The 22973-nt window shown below is 41.5% G+C and overlaps 1 protein-coding gene across 4 annotated transcripts in view; it reads left to right on the forward strand.

The window, feature by feature from the left end:
- The window catches only part of LOC139284934 (arf-GAP with Rho-GAP domain, ANK repeat and PH domain-containing protein 1), a 51888-nt gene that overhangs the window by 25825 nt on the left and 3090 nt on the right, over nucleotides 1–22973 (forward strand). For 2 of the 4 annotated variants that reach the window (XM_070905310.1, XM_070905311.1), the window contains exons 13-33: nucleotides 366–548; nucleotides 8204–8378; nucleotides 8871–9005; nucleotides 9263–9398; nucleotides 9509–9611; nucleotides 10291–10483; nucleotides 10599–10644; nucleotides 10896–11059; nucleotides 12636–12848; nucleotides 13597–13702; nucleotides 13796–13943; nucleotides 14640–14723; nucleotides 15009–15086; nucleotides 15261–15378; nucleotides 16400–16513; nucleotides 16624–16769; nucleotides 16858–16940; nucleotides 17594–17653; nucleotides 19954–20017; nucleotides 20370–20528; nucleotides 22212–22249. In XM_070905310.1, the coding sequence (XP_070761411.1) occupies nucleotides 366–548; nucleotides 8204–8378; nucleotides 8871–9005; nucleotides 9263–9398; nucleotides 9509–9611; nucleotides 10291–10483; nucleotides 10599–10644; nucleotides 10896–11059; nucleotides 12636–12848; nucleotides 13597–13702; nucleotides 13796–13943; nucleotides 14640–14723; nucleotides 15009–15086; nucleotides 15261–15378; nucleotides 16400–16513; nucleotides 16624–16769; nucleotides 16858–16940; nucleotides 17594–17653; nucleotides 19954–20017; nucleotides 20370–20528; nucleotides 22212–22232 (2529 nt within the window). In that variant the 3' untranslated portion in view covers nucleotides 22233–22249. Of the gene's footprint in view, nucleotides 1–365; nucleotides 549–8203; nucleotides 8379–8870; nucleotides 9006–9262; nucleotides 9399–9508; nucleotides 9612–10290; nucleotides 10484–10598; nucleotides 10645–10895; nucleotides 11060–12635; nucleotides 12849–13596; nucleotides 13703–13795; nucleotides 13944–14639; nucleotides 14724–15008; nucleotides 15087–15260; nucleotides 15379–16399; nucleotides 16514–16623; nucleotides 16770–16857; nucleotides 16941–17593; nucleotides 17654–19953; nucleotides 20018–20369; nucleotides 20559–22211; nucleotides 22250–22973 lie in introns of those variants that run through there. The other 2 variants (XM_070905312.1, XM_070905309.1) reach the window with 2 other exon arrangements.

The raw sequence follows: 22973 nt of genomic DNA on the forward strand, positions 1-22973 counted from the left end.
GAGGTTCCAGTTCATTAGGTACACTTGTATAACGTAACACAGTCTACTGCAATTAATCTTTGTGAAGCTTACAATGTGAAGTTTTTGTTGACACTGTGTCAGGGCTTTGGATTCAACTCTGTGGTAATTTCTGAGGCAGTAGTTCGAGGTGGTGTTGTAATGGGCTGCATTATATTGATTTACACTCATAAGAGTAGAGAATATTAGCAACTTGGTCCAATATGATGCAATGAAAATAATAATGTACCTAATAAACTGCATAGTGTATATCGTCAGAAGACAGCACACATTGTGACCACTGTAGAACCTCTACACACGCTTCCAGACATTTTTAATACTGCTCCTAAACCCTACCTGTGATGCAGGTGTTCCTGTTGCTAGGCAACGAGCGGGTAAACAGTTTCTGGGCTGCGAACGTCCCGCCGAGTGAAGCTTTGACACCCTCTAGCTGCAGCGAAGAGAGACGGCACTTCATCACCAACAAATACCGCCAGGGCAAATACAGGAAGTACCACCCTCTGTACGGAAACCAGAGAGAGCTCAACAATGTAAGTTGGAATCAGTGTTTTGATTATTTGCTTTTGTCTGTCTTACCCTCGTGTTTTGTGAAATTCACACACTGTGTAGTGGTGTCTGTGGTTATAGAGATTCTATGTACAGAAATACATTGGAAATTCTGTCAGTTAGTTAGTCAACATACTTGGGGAAAGAAAGGCTTTCATATGCAGGGAAGATTTAGTGGTGAGATGGTTGGTTGAGCAATCCACTATGACTCAATTGTCTTTTTAATTCATCATGGTGACTTCGTTAATTTATTCGCTTTCGGACACCCGTTACTGCTGAATGTAGTATTGCCTGTATGCCTCATAATACAGTGAATCCCTTCAGATCATTTCCAGCTGCTGTGTGCATATGTCTCATAGAGGGTCACCGGTTTCATTGTGACTGGATTTTGAATGTGCACAGGCATATACACCCACCATACACTGTACATCTGCGTGCTTACTAGTCCTGTCAGTGTTCATTCTTGTACTGACCTGCTATATAGAGACAGACAGACAACAAAACAGGCTTTTCCTATGATACCAATTTAAAAGAACATAAAAAACATAATATATGAACGTAAAAAATAAGCGAATCCCTAGATGTAAATACACTTTTTAGAGCCTAATATTGTATTAAAGGAGAGCATTTCATCTTTTTTAAGCAAATGTGAAATCACTCAGTAAGCTCATCTTAAAAGTCTGAAATAGCAAGTATGGTGTCTCACATCTCTCCAGTGAGTAAAAGTAAAGTCTATCGTAAACCCTTTCAGTGGTTGATGTTTTCCCCCTCCAAGCTAGATTTGTCACTTTACCCCAAAGTGGGGCCTTCAAGGGACTGATTTGAACTCACTCTGCAGTTGGAGTGAAACGCAGGTTCCTAGATTGCAAAAGCTGCCAGAGTCCCCAAAGTCCAACATGCAAAGCGCAGTCCTGCAGACCTGTAGGACATTTGGGAAGAGTTTGGGAATGGCTAGAGTCGGGGGTTGTACATTGTGCCCTTGCTGTGCTCCACTGTGTGCAGTGAATGTCTTAGTGTGTCAGACCCAGCTTGACCACTCATTAGCTGCTGCTTAACCCACTTACCACAAACAATGTGGACTGCTCACAGACGCACTTAGTGTGTGAGTGAGTCACATTTAGCACCTGACTGTGAGCTCTATTTTTCCTCCCTCAAGCGTTCAAGCTCGTGTGTGTGTGTGTGTGTGTGTGTGTGTGTGTGTGTGAGTCACTGTGTTTGGAATGTGCAGAAGGAGATAAAGGAAGTTTTCTTATTGTTTCTCGCACACGCACAAATCACTGCTTGTTTTAGTTTGAACCCGTTTTTGTTCAGCTGCTAGTCCTCCCTTCTTCATTCAGTCCATGATGGCTATCTCTTTTTCCTGTTACTGCTTTCAGGCTGTCTCTTGAGAACGAGATCTCTCTGGAGTTCCTACAGTTGTCTTGTCTTTTTGAATGCAGAACTTCCCCTCATTCCAATCAAATATTTACTCTGATGATTCCTGATCTACCTGTTCTTCTCGGCCCCAGATCAAATACTTGAAGTTCAGCTCTACGTTGCTGCTCCTTCCACTTGGGTGTGTCTTAAGACATAATAGACTTCTGCAATGTGTTTGTTTTAACCATGCAGTCATGTGGAAAGGCACTGACATTAAGGTTGTGTGTGTGTGTGTGTGTGTGTGTGTGTGTGTGTGTGTGTGTGTGTGTGTGTGTGTGTGTGTGTGTGTGTGTGTGTTAGTGTGTGAATGGGAGAGAGAGAGAAACCTAAGTTTGTGCACTGTGTGAGTACATGAGTGTCTTGGGCCACATTCAGGTTTGTTCATTTAGTCCTGGCTTTTTATCCCCACTTCTCAGTTTCCTTTCTTCTTTGTTTTTCCTTTTTTTTCCTGAATGTGACATCATTACTCACTGCTTTAGCTGGAATGTGCTGTAACTCCGCCTCTCCCTCTCTTCTCCTCCTCATTGTTTGGCTGGAACTGCTGAAGAAAGTTGATCTCTTCACTCCTGGCTCTTTTTCTTGTTTGTAAGTGGCTAGTATTCCCTTAACTTTTCTGTCAGACTACAACATCGCAAACCAGGTATTTTGTTTGCATTTGCAACTGTGTGTGCGTGTCTGTCTGGACTGACGTTCAAATAGAGGAGTGATTGAAAGGAACTGAAAACTTACAGGTAAGGTTGTGTGAGCTGTAGGATAGGGTAGTGAAAGTATGTTGTGTGTCTGCATCTGTGTGTTCTTGTAGGTTATCTCTGTAAAGAATGTGAGTGTGTGCTTTAATGAGGTCGACTGTAGGAATGTTAGTCAATGGACTTTGGATCTCTGACAGTATGTGATCTCTGTGCAATTGGACAGACCCACATTTGAATGTGTTTGTGGGGCATAGTTTTGTCTTGAGACTATACTGCTGCTGCACTGTAGCTCTGTGTTAGTGAGCACATTAGAGTTATTGTGTGTACGTTTGTCACTGGGGGTGGGCTGAGATACATTAACATGCATATTAATGTGTGTGTAGGCATGTTTCTGTGCCTTTTTTTTGCATTTTTGGTCTGTGTTGCTCTCTCTGTACTCTATGTATGTATGTGTGTGAGTGTGTCCATATGTGTGTGTACTGTAGAGTAGATGATAGGCTCACCTCTGTCAATGGACATCTTTGTCTGTCTCCCTCCCTCACTCTACCCTTCCTGCTTTGTTTTCCCTCTCTCTTTGCCTTCTTCTTTCCTCTTTTGCACTAAGCAACCATTGATGCTTCATTAATTGGGTTCGTATTCTCTTACAGGAACAAAGTGTTCACATTTGTATTAGAAATTAGTTTGAGCCTGCAGAAAATCCCAAATTTCCCAGGGAATATCAACTTGTTTTTCTTTTTTGGAGGATGTATACAGCCAGCTATGAGCCTGTCTTCTGCCATGGAGTCTTATTATATTACACTGATATTTTAACCATGTGTTAGAGCCTTTTGATTGACATGTCAGAAATGCTTTGTTGTTTGGTGGTTTCCTTTATGTGTGTCTGTGAGAGAGGGAAGAAACCGAAGAGCACTGGGTGGAGCATAAAAAGATGTTTGACAGAGAAATGTGCAGAATGGCATTGAGTTATTTAACACAGAGAGAAGTGTTGGCAGTTTGAGAGTGTGTGTGCCAAGTTTGAGTTAGGGACAGTTATCACAAGTAAGACTCGTTATCATGCATCTTGTTGCATTTGTTTAAAAGAAGTTTCTATTTCTAAAGATTGTAAAACCCATTGACTGTTATGATCCCATGTTGGATTACACGTCCCATTTTTGTTATGAGGGTAAAAAGGTTGGCTACCAAGGACTGATCCAAGTCCTCTTGAGCTCGTTTGTTGAGTCTATGTTGACTGCGTGCTGGTGACAATCAGCATGTTATTGGTACTTATTATAGCAAACAAACATAGCTGAGAGGCAGTAGTAAAAACTCTTTATAGGTTTGTTTTTGTGCTTTTATAGTTTTGGAAAGTGGTTGCCATGGAAGAACAGCTCCGTCTCTCATACCCCTTTCTTTCTATCATTCCCTGCTTTTGCTTATTCTTTTGTCTCATCTTTCTTCCCTTTTCCAACTGAGTCCTCTCATTTCCTCATTCACACTGTAGGATTTTAGGTCATAAATCCTTTTCAATTGTACAGAGAGATGGGATCTGCTTTGTTGTTTATTTCCCGGTGCTTTTCTTTTCCTCCCTCTTTGTCTGTCTTTCTGTTTTTCCTCCATGTCATATTCACTTTTCTCTTCTCTTCCCCTTCATCTGTCTGGATTTTCACCTCCACCTCCTTCTCCATCTCCCTCCCTCTCTGTAAACTGTCCCTGGTGAGGTAATGATGGAACATATGTGGATAACTGCTCTTTCTCATCTGGATTTAATATATGGACGTACGTACACACACACACACACATATATATATATATATATATATATATATATATATATATATATATATATATAAATGTGGGTGTATCCTTTGGTTGGGCGTTCATTATATGCTAAAATGGACAAAGCAGAGTCGGCTGCATGTGTGCTGTACATAGGGGGTCTGAGTGTTATTATGTTGAGTTTGTAGCCAAGTACAATCAGTCTCTGATTAATATACCTCACTGAAATACTTTAATCTTCCTTTCACAATATTTTTCTTTCTTCTGTGCCTCTCATCTCTTTCTTTTCCTCCAATTCTGTCCCATATAACTGCAGAGGCCAGATGGAGGCCTGTGATTTTAGACACACCCAGATAAAATATCTCTCTGTCTCTCTTTCTGTCTGTCTCTGTCTCTCTCTCTCTCTCTCTCGGGGGAAATTGGGTAAGATTCTTGAATTCCCTTCCCTTTACTCTGTGTGTGTGTGTGTGTGTGTGTGTGTGTGTGTGTGTGTGTGTGTGTTATTACATTTCTCCCCATTTCATAGGCAGCAGATGTTGAAGGGCGTGAGGTCTTCAAACACTCACCCCAAACTCAAACAACACCCATTTCCTCATTGTACTTTGGTCTGATTGGCTCACTTCTGTCGGTCAGAAAGCACATGGTTGGCTGTTACAGGACACTGACCTACATACAGTTTAGCTTTCACATGTACTGTATGTCCCCACATGGGACAGAGGGCTTGTTTTGTTCAATTTTACTTGGACACATATCACGATATGGCTTGGCCTGTAGCATGGTGGCTAATGTTAGCCTGCAGGGATTGATCTGAAGTATTGACTTTTCTGGCTTGTAGCATCAGTCAGTGTAGGTAAACAAGATGGTCCGGTCCATGTGATAGTTAATGTGGATAAAATTGGAGTCAATTGGGCAGCCATTTTCTCTCATAGCCACTGTGACGTAGAGCAGACTAAAGCCATGTTTTTATTTTTAGTGTACAATTTTCACAAATACGAGGCTGTGTTAAATCTTTCTGATATGAATCCACAGTGAAAAGGAGTTTGCAGGAAAGTGAATTCAATGTCAAACAGAAGCACACACAGAGAGCGGAAGAATGCAGGAGACATACAGTAAATTCTTTCCCAGGCAAAGGAAAATAGAGTGTGCTGCCAAATCCAAGCAGAAAAAGGCGAAGATACAAAATGTGGATCACATCCACTCCAGGGATCTAGCACATGCTTTCCCATTGATCCAGTTTTCCAAGATGGTGCTGTCAACATACTGGCACTCGTGTACTTTTCCTACTGTTCTTTCGTGCTGTAGGTATTCAGACTCTGAATTAAATCTTTTGAACCCTCTCACCTCTTTCTTTTTACTGTTCCCCGCTAATCTAGTCGGACTCGTTTTGCTCCGTCAACAATGATCACAGATGTATCTACTCCTATTCCAACGTTTTAAAAGGGAAGACTGACTTTTTTCCCCCTTTTTTCTTCCTTTCTGCTACAACTTAATGTGATCAGCTGTATTGAAACACAAGACAAGCATTTACAGAGTCAGTTGAAGCAAACAGACAGCTGGCCTTTTACATGTACCTGCCAAAATAAAGCTGTTTTTTCCCCCAGCTATGTTTATAAATACTGTCTAATATCTCATGTAAGTCAAAGTTTAATGATTCTAACTAAATTATTGAAAGAAGGCAAAAAGGCAATTGTTAATATTAGAAATATTACATCAAGTTAGGGTTATTTCAGTATCTATCTTCAAACGGCTGTTTAATAATGTATTCACTTGCTGTCTGTTCCTTGCCTTGATAATGCTAACATTACTCTTTATATCCTCCTTTAGGTTGTTTGGCACGATACTTCCCCTTTTCATAGTTCACTGGCCTTTTCAGCCATAAAATGTATAGTCAAGTGTACCTGAAAATGGCACCTGTATCATTTGCTTCAAAAACTATGGCAGACTATTGTAGCCACTGATAAATGTAGAATGCATCTTGAAATAACATTACCAAGCCCTGTATACCAGCGCTGTGGAGGCACTCATGTGATCCATATGATGAGACTGTTGGAGTGTTCACTTTGTGCATGTGGATGTGTTCCACTCCAAATGGATGACTACAAGCTTTTTGTTCTGATGTCTTCAATGGTGTGTGAAACGGAGAAATGCAGTTTGTGTGTATGTGTGTGTGTGTGTGTAGGGGTCTCTTGTGCAATTTTAATCTTTGTTAATTGGTTTGTTTGTCTGTATGTGTGTATAGAGGCTCAACAGTGCTTAAATAGAGGAGGGGCTCTGTCTGTGTGTGTGACAGAGTGCTGTGGAATTTCTCAATCAGATCCAAAAGAGCTTATTGGTTTTAACACAAGACAGACTTGTGTGTGTCTCTGTGTGTCTCTGTGTGTGTGTGTGTGTGTGTGTGTGTGTGTGTGTGTGTGTGTGTGTGTGTGTGTGTGTGTGTGTGTGTGTCTAATTGCATGAGTCTGAGTTGAGTTCCTCAGCTGTAAAAACACTGCATCCTCCTCTCAGTCATAACATCTTTTCTATTCCGCGTCCCCCTCCTTCCTCTTTCTGTACATTTTTGTTTACAGTACTTTAAAGCTACAGTCTAAAGACAACACTGTAGTTTCATCCTTGGGGGTGTTGCTGGGTACAGAAATCTGTATTTATTTGCCATCATCTGGTTTAAAATCCACTTCAGTGACTAAAACACTGTTTTTGTGAGTGTGGGATGATTTTGACGCGAGTTTCTGTTCTGTTTTCATCTTTCAACAAATTACTGTTTCTGTTTTTCCAAAGGTGTATGTAAGATTTTTTTTATTTCACACCAAATGTGGGTGCAAATAATTGTGCAGCCCTAAACAAAGACTAGCAAAAGTCTCTCATACCAGGTGGCGTTACCATAAAGCAAAAAGTATATCTGGACTTACAGACTAATCACTATAAAATGGCTCCAGGTTGCTTTGTTATTAAATGTGCATACAGTGGATTTAGAGAGCGCTCAACAATTGGCACAAAACATAAAATACTTGAGAACACCATGTTGGTAGTTTTATCATAATAATAACCTCCACGGGACCTATAAATCCCCAAATAATTACTTGAGGGTTTTTTTTGACAGTACAGTATACTTGTTTTTCAACAATAGCAGAGAAGATACAGCATTAAAGTTCCACTTGGTAACGGCATAGCAGTGCTAACAGGTACTGGCCCAAGTGAAGCAACCAGAAAGCTCATTATACTGTTGGTGGTTCTGGATCAGCTGAGGGCCTGTTGCAGGTTTGAAAGCCTGCCTACTCAGATGCACTGAGTTTGACCTCAACCGTTTCCTTCGAAACAAAGCTGACAGAGGATCACATGACATGATAAAAGCCAGGTCAGCAGCTGCAGGACCATAGTACAAAAGTCATCACTTTATCAGTTTAGTATCATTCTCTTTTTTTCTTTCTCTCTCTTTATTTTTCCCTGCCAACCAGACTGAGGTTTAAAAGTATTACAATAGTTTTACAAATACTATTGAAATAGTATTCTTATACCAGATTGCTGGTTGGCTGTATTAGGCCAGTTCAGATTTTGTCATTCTAGTCAATAACAAAAAAGCTTGCTAATTTGACTTGCTGTGGTCATTTGGTTTGATTTTCACCGCACCCAAATGGAGTCTGATAGCAGATTTCTGTACACTAAAAATGCTGGAGGCCATTGTTTATGGCAAAAGCAACACATCATTGTCTCCATCTGTTATTTTTGTACATGAGCATTTTCTTTCTGTTTGATTTTCCCTTCCTCTCTTTCCTTCTCCCTAGGCTCTATGTATAAATGTACAGTGCAGTGATGTGCTGGAGACATTAAGCCTGATTTTCTGCGGTGCAGATGTGAATTGTTCAACTGGTATGGCAAGTTGGCCCTCTCCTCTCTCCCTGGCCAACGCACACGCACAACCCTTACAAGCTGAGTTACTAAGCCACAATCTCAACACAGGTATAGTTTTAACTGTGCATGTGCGCGGTCACATCAGAGCACCTTTGATTTTAATGATGCTTATGTAAGGGTTCTGCATGGAGTTGTTAATAAACAAACTATCTGGATTGTATCCATTTCCTCTTATCATAAAGATCCAAAATTAAAAAAAAGCTAGTAAGGTATTATATTGTACATTGTGATGAATGAAGTATATATATAAAATAATAGTTTGCAAAATGATATTTGCTATATATGTGCTGTAAGCCTGATAGTGTCTCGCTATGTGACAATAATACAGTTAAAATTGAAATGAAGACATATTTTTAATTCTTTGTTCGATGTGCCACACACTCCTGTCATACCCTGGAGTGTTTTGGCTGCTTTCCACTTAACTTTACCAGATGAGCTTCTCTCATTTCAGGTAGACTCACAGTAGATGACAGCCTGGATAGTAGCTTTTCCACAAGAAGAGTATTTAACTCTTGTGTTTGTTTGTTCGTTCTCCTGCAGAGCTACCACGATCAGAGGTGGGCGGGGCCATGCAGACGATACATTACTCAGCACCACCTTGTGTGTCTCACAATGGCTTCCTGTTCAAGACTGCATCCATGGCTCGAGCTATCACAGAGCGCAAGGCCAGAGAGGGTATACACGGACGCCATGCAACACTAACACTTGCATACACTCACTACACTACATACAATACAGAACACTAATAATGAATGCATTGTGTATTTTTAAAGCCATTTTCTAAACAAAGTCATGTAGTACTTAAAAAATTGGCTTCACAATTAGCGACACAATACAGTAAACAAAACCACAGTGTCTATAGATGCCATTTGTTTTATTATGCTGCTGCTTGATATTATGCTTGGTAAATATAGATTTGTTCCTCCATGTAGAGTTCAGTCGTCGCTGGTGCACGCTGAATGATGGCACCTTCAGCTACTACGAGAGTGACAAGAACTCTAACCCTAACGGAGCTCTGAAGGCTTCAGAGATAGTCTGTTTGGCTGTCGACACCCCTGAGAAACACGGGTATAAACACACACAAACTGATCTTTTTGACACAAAATGACTCCTTTCCCTCCTGTTTTTTATATCGCCCTCTGTCTCACTTCCTCCAAACGTCTCTTTCTAACCCTCAGGTATGACCATACCTTTGAACTCTACTCAGAGTCAGAGCGTCTCTATTTGTTTGGCACTGATGACCCAGACAGCCACAAGGAATGGGTCAAGTCTATTGCCAAGGTAACCACCAAATACACATTGGGGTCTAGAAACACCAATCCTCCTACTTTCTCATCAGGTAGAGCCTTACAGGGGGAGGATTTGAGGTAGTAATTGTTCATTTTATTGTAGTGAAATTGGAGAGCTCTGATAAGGGGAAGGTTTGCAGTTCCAGCTATGCTGAGGAGGGAAATGCTGCCTTGTTGTCAGGACAGCTAACTAATGCTGACTTGTTTCCTGTGTCACTTATTTTCCTTCAGAGCAGCACTCCTGTGAAATGGAGCAGTTAGTTTGAATGTGTGTGGACTCAACATCTTTAATCTAAAAACAATTGGATGTGTCAGAGTTATGCTCAAGGTCATGAAGAAACCGCATAGACGATGCTGGCTGAATAAAGAAAAAAATTGCAGCTATTGGCTGTTTTTGTCTAACATGAATCTCAACATTGTAGATCCATAGCACATCCGTAGCTCCTGCATGCCTCAAATTTGTACCACTCACTCCATGTTTCTAGCAATCCCGCTAGCAGTGAAGTACTGCATGGGAGCTTTGACCTTTCTTCTAACAATTTAATTAGCATTGGTTTTCGCAGAGGGTTTCAGTAATGACGAAAGTGGTTAAATAATCATCAGAAGAGAAGGGAAACAGTGATTAATGTGCAATGTATTACAAAGCCTCAATGTCCACCTTTTATCTATAGAGCTTTATCCCAGCCTCTGCAGAGCCTCTACTGAGGTTGGGTTTTGAGCGGATTGGGCGGCTGAAGTGTAAAGATGGCTTGAACCTACAAACATCCAAGGTTGGGTGGTTTGCTCTGGTGGGTTCCACACTTCACGCCTACCTCGCAGACAGCCAGGGAGAGGAGATCCACCTCCGCAAACTGAATGAACTCTGTGAGTACATTTCATACTGAAATACAGTAGTTTGACAGACATACTGTGAGGTTTATTCTGTTTAAAAGCATGGCCATCTGGAATAATATGATTACTATATGTTTATGTTTTGCAGCAATTCAACAAGACAATGAGGTGCTGGTGCTGGTGGAGAGAGGCAGGTGAGACTGGAGATTAATTGCAGATTGTTTATTACAATGGAAGGAAAACTGAATGTTTGACATGTGTGTTTGACATCGCAACCTGTCCCACAGTGTTAAGCCTCTTTAAACAGCGTACAGTCATTAGTATAATAATGTGTCTCTTTATTGTAAATCATTTTTGGTCTTTTTCATTTTTTCCCTTACTCCCATGCTCTTTTTCCATCTCTTGTTGAATGTTATTGTCCCTTTTTATTTCTCTCTGTATTTAGAACTCTGTACATAGAGGGAGAGAGGAAGTTGGATTTTGCTGGCTGGTGTGGGGCCATCCAGGCGGCAGCAGGGAGTGGAGGAGACACACTGAGCCAGCAGCAGCTGACAGAGACAGACATCCCTGTCATAGTGCACAGCTGCATCGGCTACATCACACAGTGCGGTGAGAGACGTGCACAGACAGTGACACAAATGCATTTAAAAGAGGCGCAGCATTTCTTCCCTTCACGCCCTGTGTGTGACATACTCAGGCACACACACACATATACATGCATAAAGTCATACGTGCCTGTATTCACATCACTGTACACAGTCTGTACAGTCTTTCTCCACGTTACCGTGTGTGCACACTCGGCGTATTCTGTGTGTCCTCAAGTGACTATGATAGCAGGAGTTCTGGCTCTGTGAGAGACCAACAACAAAACAACTCTGTTCCACCTCCATTTCTCTCCTCGCTGCCTCTTTGCTGCTCTCCCTCTCTTTTATATCGTCTTCATCCCTCACACCTCGTTCTTTGTCTCCTTCCCACCTCCACCAGCTGACCTGACTTCTTTCACTCTTTCACTCCTAGCTTTCTCTCTCCTTTCTGTCAACCCCTGTTCTCTCCCTTTGATCTCCCCCTGCCTTTTCCTCCTCTCATTCCCACATTTCCCCTCCATTTACTGTATGCACTTTCCAAGTGTGTACAGGGCTGTGTGTATGTGTATGTGTGTGTGGGAGGCTTCATTATTCTGATATCCTCTGCTTTCCTGTCGTGAATGTTAATCCCCTTGGTCAGCTTTCCGGGAAACCAGGACAGAACTGTCGCTGCCTTCATGTACTGGTAGTGGGCATTTAGCATGACACAACATCTGATGTAATCATCCTTTTATGTTGTGAAAAAATAAAGTGACTTCTTTTGGACTTCTGATGTTTGGAGCCATACAAGGAACTGCAGGCCCTTGACCTGGAATTTCTGGTCCCGACAAGTGATTAAAGTCTGTCATAAGGAAACTATATTGTAATCGGATCTCACTTGAGAAGTTTGACTCATGGCTCAATGCTACCAAAAGCAGCTAACAGAAGAGCGGAACAAAAGAAAGCAAACAAGAGTGGGGTTTTTTAATGATCAGAAGCCCTCTAGTGGACACAACTTGCACTCAAGTCATTTGAGCAGTGTTTCACACCCAGGACACTTTAATTTGATCTGATGATTGATTACACATTCATCATTGATTTGAGTTTTGCCCTATTGCATAAAACAATCTATAAGAACACAATAATAGGATTTGACAAATACCCAAAATTGAATAGCCACATATTTTGGCCTTATAACCAATCTGTAATGTTGCATCAATGTGGAATATTGATCTCCTTAAAACCCCATCTCCATAATTTCCCCTTTTCCCAGGACGACTTCTAGAAATTAAGTCCAGTTTTTAGCTGGAACACCCTTGTATTTTACACTACAATGGATTGTTTAAAGGTCCCATATTATGCTCATTTCAGGTCTATATGTTTATTCTGGGATTCCACTAGGGGAGCTTTGCATGATTCACAGTTCAGAAAAGTCCTCATTTATCTTCTACTGGCCCTTTATGCAGCCCCCCAGTTCACCCTCTGTCTGAAACAAGCCGTTTTAGACATACTGAACAACCTCCAAAAACAATTGTGCTACAGTATGTCCTTTCTTAGAGTACACAGCCTGTGTTTGTAACATTATGTTGTCTGTGTATACTTAATGTGTTTTTTTTTTCTAGGCTTGACGTCTGAGGGTATCTATCGTAAGAGCGGTGTGAACTCCCGCGTGGCAGCGCTGTGCGAGAGATTCCGTCGTGACGCTCGCAGTCTTCGCCTGAGGGAAGGAGAGCACCAGGTGGACGACGTCTCCAACACACTCAAACGCTTCTTCAGGGAGTTAGAGGAGGGACTGTTCACATCAGAGGATGCCAGCACCTGGCTCAGTACTGCTGGTAGGATTCACAAGACTGTTGTTGTGCTCTGAGGATGGGTCAGTTCACCACAAGTCACATTTTTCCACTTACACCGAGTGGTATCCAGACATGCTAATTGTTTTATATTTGTTTTATGATATTTGGAGATACTCTGTCACCCCAACACAATGCAGGTGACTAAACTGGAAATTGTCCTGGTTTTTCAGGATGATCCACAGACCTTGCTGTGGACAGTTGTAACAGTGTTGGGACTAAGAAGTAGTCCCAACAGACTGATATCTCAAAACTTTTAAGGGCATTTAAAGGGGAGGAAAGTTGTGTTTTTACATCAAGAAAGTTTGGATCAAACTCCAGTGTTTACTATTGAAACTATATAATACTAAATGCTGTGTCTTGATGCAGAACTCCTACAAACTGCTTACCATTTTCAACATACAGCTGAACTTGTTTGTCAGTTCACAAGCAGATATGACCTTTGTTTCAGAGCATTACAGTAAATCTTTATCAGGAGCTTGTCATTTTTAAACTTGGCTTTCAATCTCACTTTCTGTTGCTGTCTGTTGTTCTCTACATTTTTATATCTCAACCCACTTTTCACTGATAATTTATTTTCCATCTCTCTCTTCCTCCCTTTTGTTTTCTTCTTTCTTTTGTTATCTTTCCTTCTCACACTTCCTGACACTCTCTTTGATACTGATTCTCTTTATATTTCCTCTGTATTCATAATTTTCTCCTCTCCTCCCCCCCTCTCTGTCTCTTTCTCCAGCCATTCAGGATGAAAGTATGAAAATCTCTCAGTACCAGCTGCTGTTCAACAGACTGCCTCGTGTCAACAAGGCTACACTACAAGCCCTTATCAACCACCTCTATTGGTGAGAGACATACACTCTCACACACTGAAATCCTCTTGTATCTGTGTGTGTGTTTGTTTATGCCCATGTGTTGTTTCCCTGCATATGTTTTAGCGTGCAGCGTTTTTCTGAGTTGAACCAGATGAACCTCCATAACCTGGCCATAGTGTTTGGTCCCACACTGTTCCAGACCGACGGGAAGGACTACACTGCTGGCCGTGCCATAGAGGACCTCATACAGCACTACACACTCATCTTTGAGGTCAGACTCACTGCTCGCTGTCAGACAGGGCGGTGATAGGATGGCAAAACATTTTGCTCTCGAGGCTGATTCATTTTTCTTAAGCGGTGACATCAGGAAATGGCAAACACAAGGCTGAGTGCACAGCTATAAGAGGTTGAGATGTCAAAGAACATGGCATCTAATATTGGCTGCAAGATCAAGCTCCAAAAAGACAGAAAACAGATTCCAGTCACTGCTATTTTATTTCCAGTAGCATTTAAATGTGCGTCATTTTCATCTTATGAATGTAAAGTGATCTTAACATTTTTTAAATTGTGTGGTGATAAGATTATGTTCTTATGGCCCTTTTTGTTTGTTTTCATAAAATTCATTAGAGAGTGAGGAAATGAATAATGTAGGGATTACCTCTCATGAGCTCTCTTGAAAGACAACCACCCAACTACAGAAAGCCTTATCTCAGCTGGATTGTTTTGTTTGATGAGATTAAAATGCAGTGTCATGCTAGTGGCATTAGCTCAAACATAATCAACAATGAATCCTTTCCTGCTGGTTTAGCAGCAACAATGAGTAAATAAAGAGGTTTGAAAACGCCGATGGGGATTTGTGCTAGAGATCTAAAGACTGTCATGATGCTGTAATTAAAGTATTATGTCAGTTGATGATTAATTCATTGTTTGTATGTCAGTGAATTAATGTGTGTGTACTTGTTTGCAGGTGGATGAGCAGCAGCTAAAGAAGCAGCTAGAAGAGATCACTGTTATCATCCAAGTGCGAGAGAAACTCAACACAAAGTTTCCTGTGAGTCACACAAAACACTGCAGTTATCTTATTTATATTAAACAAAACGTTTCAATGACCTAACCTGCCCCTTTTGTAGATATTTTACATAACAATGTGGTTTATGTTCTTTATGCCTCACATGATCGGTTGCATTCAACACTATATGCTGGTGTTGTGTGCACGCTTATATACATGCACATGTAGTCGGGCATCTATGCATGCTGTTATTTGTTATCCAAATGCTGTTATCTTTCTGTCTGACCTTTTCTCTGTTTGCGTGTTTGTGTGAACCGGACACTGCAGAGTACTGAACCTGGAGGGCACTTCATCTGTACAGTGTACCTGGAGGAAAAGAAGGACACAGCAGAGCAACATGTCAAGGTGCCCTGGACTTCATCAAATGACACAATAATACTTAACATTTGACATTTTGGCGCCCATTTCTTCTCTGGTGTGGCGTATAATAGGTGCCACAGGGAAAAACAACTGGCTCTATTAGTTTGCAGCCACACTTTCACCCTCTGGAGTAACTGTGTGTGTTACTTCCTCCCTCAGATCCCTGGTTCTATGACAGCAGCAGAGCTGACCTGTGAGGTTCTGGACCGGCGTAACATCCCGGTTAAAGTCAAAGAGTACTGGAGCTGCTGGGAGGTCAGCGACAAGGAAGAAATGGGTAAGACAGATGGGAGGACAGAGGGAGAAGGGGCAATAGTTGACACACCTAACTTTTTTAAGTTTTTAATTTTGATGTAGATTTTATGGCTATAAATATGTCTTAATTATCCACCATCTTCTTTTTAAATCTACCTTTCGTCCTCAGAGTACAGGCTCTATTTATATCTCCTGTGGTTTGGAAAGCAACATGGGTTCACATGTAAAATTAACATGAAAGATGACAAGGCCCACAGCGAAACAAAAACAATGACTCAAAGCTTGTGAAGTGCTCTCCACTCAACCTGCAGCCTGACCTACCCAAAGTGACGCACAAGCTCCAGAGGCAAAAAGATAATTCTCAGCAATGCGACTGGGTGTCGTGGTTTGTTTTGAACCCGGTATGTGGGCCATCTGGTTCCCCACCGGGAATCCTGCAGGTGGCTTATCAAATGCCAGTAACACTCAACAGATTTGGCAGATTTCCCATCACTGGCCCGAAAACCAACCTGCTGATTATAGGAGGAGATAGAGGAATGATACTGAGAAAGAAGAGGGAAATTAGAAGGAGCATGTTGCTGCTTTCTGCTTTCTAATCTTGAATGGGAGCACCAGTACTGTAAAATTTCCCCCCGGGGATCAATAAAGTATTTCTGATTCTCTGACTCTGATTCTGATTCTGAGTGACGAGAAGAGCTGGAGGGAATTCTGTCAGTCATTTTTTTGGTTTATTACAGACTTTTGTACTTCAATAACAAAAGCTATTTTTGAGTTTGGTGTGTAGGCGTAAAAGCACTGTTTGCAAGAATGTAAGGGGATATCATTGTAAACCAAATCTGCATTTCATTGTTTGCTAAAATAGAAACACAAAAACATTTTATAGCCACTAAAAATATTGAGCTCCGTCTATCATGGTGTAAAGAGCTCCGCCTATTTGTCTTCCTTTTAATAATGCTAAAAGTCATTAGATGATGTAAACAAATGATTTGAGGTTCAGATTATTTTACTTCACCCTGAGTTGTGTTTCACTGTGCCTCCCTCAGAACGTCCTCTGCACTATCAGGAGCGAGTCTTACCCATCCTTCACTCCTTTGGCACAGACTCCCACCTGCTTATCAAGAAACACGTCGCTATGGACACGATGATCGTCTACCTGGGTAAACACACAAACCCCGCAAATCCCAACAAAATGATTCTCCCTAAGTCGCTGCATTGTTAGTCCTCCACGTCACCTCTTTCTTAATAATCTCATCATTCTGCCCTCCAGCCAGTAAAGTGGATGCATCCAAACATGGGATGATGAAATTCCGAGAAGAGCGAAGCATCTTGGGATTGGGACTGTCCACTGGAAGTTTCCACGACCGATATTTTATCCTCAATTCCAGCTCTCTCAGAATGTACAAGGAAGTCAGAGTAAGACTAATTTTACTTTCTCGTGTTGTTTTTGTCACATTCCTTCACAGGCTCATTCACCATGTTTCTGTCTCTCTCTGCCTGTCAGAGTAACCGTCCAGAACGTGATTGGACAGTGAAAAACCTAAAGGTCTACCTGGGTGTTAAGAAGAAACTCCGTCCTCCCACATGGTGAGCACATGCAGTGTAGCACTGATGTCACTTCCTATCAAAGCAACAGGGGGCTGAAAGCAGAGTCCTGGTGATTCACTCACTTCACTGGGCACAAAAAATATACCAATCTTTTTCCCTGGAGCATATAATGTGCTTGTCTTTATGTATGTGAATGTTAAGAATATACACTATTTGCTGAAAGCTTAAAGTTTACCTTTGGTATTTATTTTCAGAAAAGTAATGCTATATGCTATACCACTTCTATAGCTTTAGTATACAAGAGTATACACCTCTGCACCATTTACAAATTTTAATGTTTTTTAATGGACTTTTCATTCAACTGTCTTTTCTTTTTTTTATTTGAACCAAATCTGTCACTGCCCCTGAGCCTACTTCAGAATTAATGCATTTAAAACTGTTCACAGGTCGGCCAATTCTGTAACCTCACTTGCACTTCAGCATAATAATTTAAAGGAATAATGAACTGCTAAACTTAAATAATTCATTTTTCAATTTTAGACGCATTTAATTATTTGTCTTATCCGAAATAACTCATGGGGGACTAAACAGAGTGACCACTAGGGGGCAGACTGAGCCCAAGAATCGTCAGTGCTGGGCCATTAATAATTGTACTGCTGTTGAACTCATTTTATTTTTCTGTCTGTTTCCAGTTGGGGACTGACGGTGGTGTATGAGAGTAAGAAACAGGAGAAGCCAGAGAGACAGCAGTGGTGAGTAAGCTGACCAGTGCTGTATGTACGGCATGTAGACCTTTTTATATACAATACATAGCTGTCACTCACAGCTCAGGCCAGTTCTGTCGTCACTTTCAACAAGCACACATGTTTATTCCAAGCTTTTTACTTTCATACGTATCTGTGTTACACCCCAACCCAAGACAGATTTGGTGCAGTGCTCTGCTCTCTGAACTTCATAGACAGTCCGATGAACGTTGTTGAAAGCATATCAAATTACTTTATTAGTTTGGACCAGTTTGCGGCTCTCATAGAGATACAGTCCTCAGGCATACTTTGCACATTTGTGAGCATCCCTCCATAAATTATCTGTAGCATGAGACAGATGACCTGAGATTATATATATATATATATATATGCTTATTTTAGTATGTTGGATAGAACTGAAGAATGTGGTTTTCTTGCCTTTAAGTAATTTAATTCCTGTCCTGCTCAGATTTGTATCTCTCTGCAGTATGCAGCCTTCAGTGCCAACATATTCATTCCTCCTGACACGCCTGCTGTTGATGCTTTCTGATTTCTCCCTTAGTGGCAGGATGATCACATTTTTGACGTGCACGTAAACATGACCAACGTTAGAAAAAGCTGGCGGTTTCTCTCTGTAGGCAGAGAAAACAGGTCATATCCCTGCGTGAGAGTTTGGAGAAGGAGGCATATGAAAGGTCGGCTCCACCCAGGAGGGAAACACACATGAGTACACCTGTAACCATACCTCTATTCTAATCTGGGTCGGTTTACATATACATCCCTCTGTCTGTGTGCGTGCATCAGTTGAATATGTGTGTACATCCATGTGCGCGCTCTGTGTGTGTCCGTGTGTTCGTGTTATACTGGGCTCCACATTGTCAACAGCAGTAGACATCAGCACTGTTGTAATGGGAGTGCTGTTCTCGTCACGCTGTAGGCCGTATCATCTCTCGGTTACGCTCCACCGCCATGTCGCTCACAGCGAAAAACACACCTGAGAGGAACAAACAGAGAGAGGGAGGGCATGTGGAAGAAAGATAAAGACAGCAGGGGGAGAAAGTGCAAAGAATGGAGGCAAAGTGTCACGCTGAAGGAGAGATACTGTACACTAAGTTAGAAATTTTGCATTTATTGCAGGTAAAAGAAAACTTAGTGAGGAGAGTGTGGTTAGAGAAAAGCAAGAAAGTGAAAAAACGGGAAAATTAATGCATGAGGAGGCGCCGATGTGGCTGACTGAACCCCTCTCTCCCAATCTTACTTACCCACCTGCACTTAATGTCGCTTAGTTTTATCCTGTTACTGCTTTTATCCCCTCAAAACTCTTAAACGCTTATTCATTTTCCCCTTTTTGTAGCACTTCTTTATCAGCATATTCTTGCGCTCACTGTACTTAAGCTCACTGATACATTTTCATGAGTATTATGTAAATTTTATTCTGCGTCTTTATGGAAACCCATGATGATAAATGAGCAGCATTTATTCTTCTGCAGTCCATAATGTTCTAGATTAGTGGCCCAGTTAATTGCATAGAAAATGAATGTATTGTAGAACATAACTGAGTACTGTACTGTATGTATGCATGCTAGAATAGAGTGACTGTCCTAACAAGCACTAATGAGCTCTTCTGGCCCTAATGATGCAAACTAGGGAAAGGGAGGAGCTCTGCGCGCGCGTGTGTGGTGTGTTAGCATGTGTGCAAAATCTCTTGACTGTAGCTAAATTTATGTCTGTGGTGTACGCTATACTGTGTACTCGTCTCAAGTCTGTATCAGTGTCTTGTTGTGTCTCAGTGGAGAGCACTTGAATAATTGTTGTAGTCTAAATCTGTGCTCATAACAGTAATAATTGTATAAATCAGCCTAGTTATTCAGCACCACAGCATGGCTGATGACTCAGAGGGCTATGCGATGGCAACCTGAGTGGCATAAAATATGCACACACATTACAGAGACACGGACACAGGCACGCACGCACACTCACCGCTGAAGGTCCTAATCAGTGTTTCTCTTTGTCGGGAGTTTAAATTAGGAATCACGCTCAGTGTTTACGCTCGTGGCGCTACCACTGGGCGCCATAAGAGAGGATATGTCAATTTCAGTTCATATCTTTGACTACCACTCTCTCTTTCTTCTGGTTATTTTTTTCCAAATTTCCCTCGGCCTCCAAATGCCTCTCTGCCTCGCTGACTTCTTCTCTCCCAAGACCACACACACACACACACACACACACACACAGTATTCATACACACACCACCTCCTAATTTTTATCACACTGTCTCCCTCATTGTATCACCCTCTATTTATTTACAGGTATCTCTGCTGTGACACCCAGTCAGAAATGAGGGAGTGGTATGCTACTTTTCTCAGTATCCAGGTAAGATCTCTCTCTCTCTCTCTCTCTCTCTCTCTCTCTCTCTCTCTCTCTCTCTCTCTCTCTCTCTCTCTCTCACACAGACACAGACACACACAAAAATAATAAGTTGGCGGGCTTAAAAACACATAATTTATGGCCATGCTGTAGCACTGCTATTTGGTTTGTGGAAGTATTCTATAGCATTAGTGGTAACACAGCACTATTGGATGCAGTGTACGTCCTCAACAGGACAATTTAAATGGCCTGGCACAGTAACATGCTCTAAAATCTTTTCCTAAACCTGCTGACAGTATTATGTAAAATCTCTCCTTGCCCCCTCTCTCCCTCTGTCCGTGTCCACTCTTTATTAAAGTACGATGGCGACGTGTGGCCTCAGGACGGACTCCAGCAGACGCGGGTGAGCCGCGTGTTGCCGGACACGCGTCATGGTAATGTGTCACTGATACCTCTGCGTGGCAGTGAGAATGAGATGCGGAACAGCGTAGCAGCTTTCAGCCAAGACCCGCTTGCTGTGAGTCAACCTACCAATCACCGGGACTAATCTAGAACAAACCAGGAAGCTCAATCTAAAGCTGCTGGCTAATCAGAGACATTCATGCTGCACAGGTGGTCCAGATCCTCAACTTTAAACCTCACCGAAGGGGAGGACAAATTTGCACTGAACGTGTACTAGTTGTGTAATATGTACTCTACTCAGTTTAAATATTTGAGATATATGACTGCGCATGAAAAGTATCAGTCTTGTAAGAACATGCACAACATGCACGTTCAGTGGTCTTTCTTTATATGTCTTTTCTTTTTATTAGTTATCTCTGGAGGACAGGAGTTGGGGGTTGCACCTGTGTAGAATCAATCATCTCTGTTCCATGATTCATCTTTGATTTAATCATCATGACAGGATCTGGTTCTTAAACTGTGGGTTTTGACCAAAAATAGACTCCAGGGCTCTTCCTTTTGAAGTGCCTGAATTCCAGGACAAGAGAATAAATTACTAATTTGTGTCTGGGTCTGAAAATGTTTAAGAATCCAGATGATGTGAACAGGAGTAGACAGCAGCATCTTCATATTGTAGAAGTTTGGACTGAGAACCAACAAAACAGAGTTATTCTGGTGAGGCTCTGCCAAAGCTTCAAAACACCAAGGAAACAGAAACAAAGACTAACACGTTTGAAGTGAACTCGTGCCTGTGGGCAAACTATGGTTAACACTGTGTTTCACAGCACTGCTGCCATACCAGCTCATAGAGTTGTGTACTTTGCAATAGCTTGACAAACATCACGTTGGTTGTTGGACTATATTTCAAGCGCACTGACTTTAAACCAGACCCGCTCAGCAACATCAATATCACCCTCTCCATCTATTCCCTTATTTTCATAGAAGATTTGAGCGCAGCCATCCAAAGTAATTCACTCTGCACTCAGTCTTGCTGCCGTGGGACCAAATGTCCACAATCTGATGATGCAGTTGTCTTCTCCTGCTGTTTGTAGTCATCATATGCCTCTCATTAGTTTGCTGCAGACTGCAGCAGCAGCACATAAGAATTCAACTCAGTCTTTGGCAATAACACGATGCCAGGGTTGCTGTGTTGTTGCCTTCCAGATATTTTCTATTGAACCTCGTCTTGTCAGTGTATTGACTGGATACAATGTTTTGTTGGGAGTGTGAGAGGAGGTGTGATCGCTTTGGTGATGGTGCGGCAGCAGCAGAAGCTGGATTTTTTTGCGGGATGTTTGTGTATGTGGGGGTGGAGGAGAGAGAGTCACTGCATATTGATATGTCCAATTTTCAACGTGAAGTGAAAGAGTAAATATGGCATGCTGACCATGTGTGTCAGTGTGTGCCTGTTTGTATGAAACTTGTGTGTGTGTGTGTGTGTGTGTGAGAGAGAGGATGATTGACTGCTCCTGTTTATGACTCTCACAGTGAATCTAATGATGTTTGATTTGACTTTTGAATGTTAACATCACAGATTCACCTCATCTCTCTTCTCGCACTCAAACAAATCTTCACACTTCTCTTGTTGTTTAGATACACCATCACCATCTGCCTGCCTCTGAATGTCTTTCACCCTACATTTCCGTCCTGTCTTCAGTCCATCACTGTCCTCACCTCCATCTATTTCTACACCTCCCGGTTTCTCCATCTGTCCATCTCTTTCTGTGTCATAACCCCCCGCCTGTTGTTTATCTTTCAGCTCTTTAGAGATGTTCGATAGTGGTCGCTGCAAGACAGGTAAGGCAATTTAACACACACATTGTAGATTTTCAAATGAGATTAATTTTGATTCATATGTCAGCTGTGTATTCCGTAGTCTGTGTGAGCTGCATCAGGCTCATTGGTGCCAGTGCTTGTGAATGTGAGTCGATTACACTACATAAAGTACTCTGTTACGATGTTACAATTATTTTTCTCTTTTTTACTATCACACCTATAGCTGTTAAAACGGGATGAACCTGAGGTTATCTTACCATTATCATTAATGACTCTGTTAATAGTTTATAGTGCTGAAACGAGGGAATTAGTCGATCGACAGAAAATTCACCTTTGATTTTTGATCATTTCATCGTTCAAGTCACCTATCAAACAGAAATACTTTGCTGGTTCCAGCTTCTATAATGTGAGGACGCGCTGCTTGTCTGGGGTTCATATCTTTGGGTTTTGCTCCTCAGGTCTGACAAAACAAGCAATTTAAAGATGGCAAGTTTTGATTTGCATTTTTCACTGATTTCTGATATTTCACAGACGAAATAATGAATCGATTAATCGCAATAAATAATAGACAGATTAATTGGTAATGAAAACAATAATTAGATGAATAGTATAGAAGACCACTGTATAATACACTGAAATTGACACATGATAGTTTGAGTGAAAGATAAAGCTGATTTCAGGCTGCCTTTATCCGCTCTCTTGACCGCTGCCTATCGAGTCCACATCTTGTCAGCAGCCTCATATC

This window comes from Enoplosus armatus, chromosome 5 (assembly GCF_043641665.1).
Source record: "Enoplosus armatus isolate fEnoArm2 chromosome 5, fEnoArm2.hap1, whole genome shotgun sequence".
Taxonomy (NCBI): Eukaryota; Metazoa; Chordata; class Actinopteri; order Centrarchiformes; family Enoplosidae; genus Enoplosus; species Enoplosus armatus.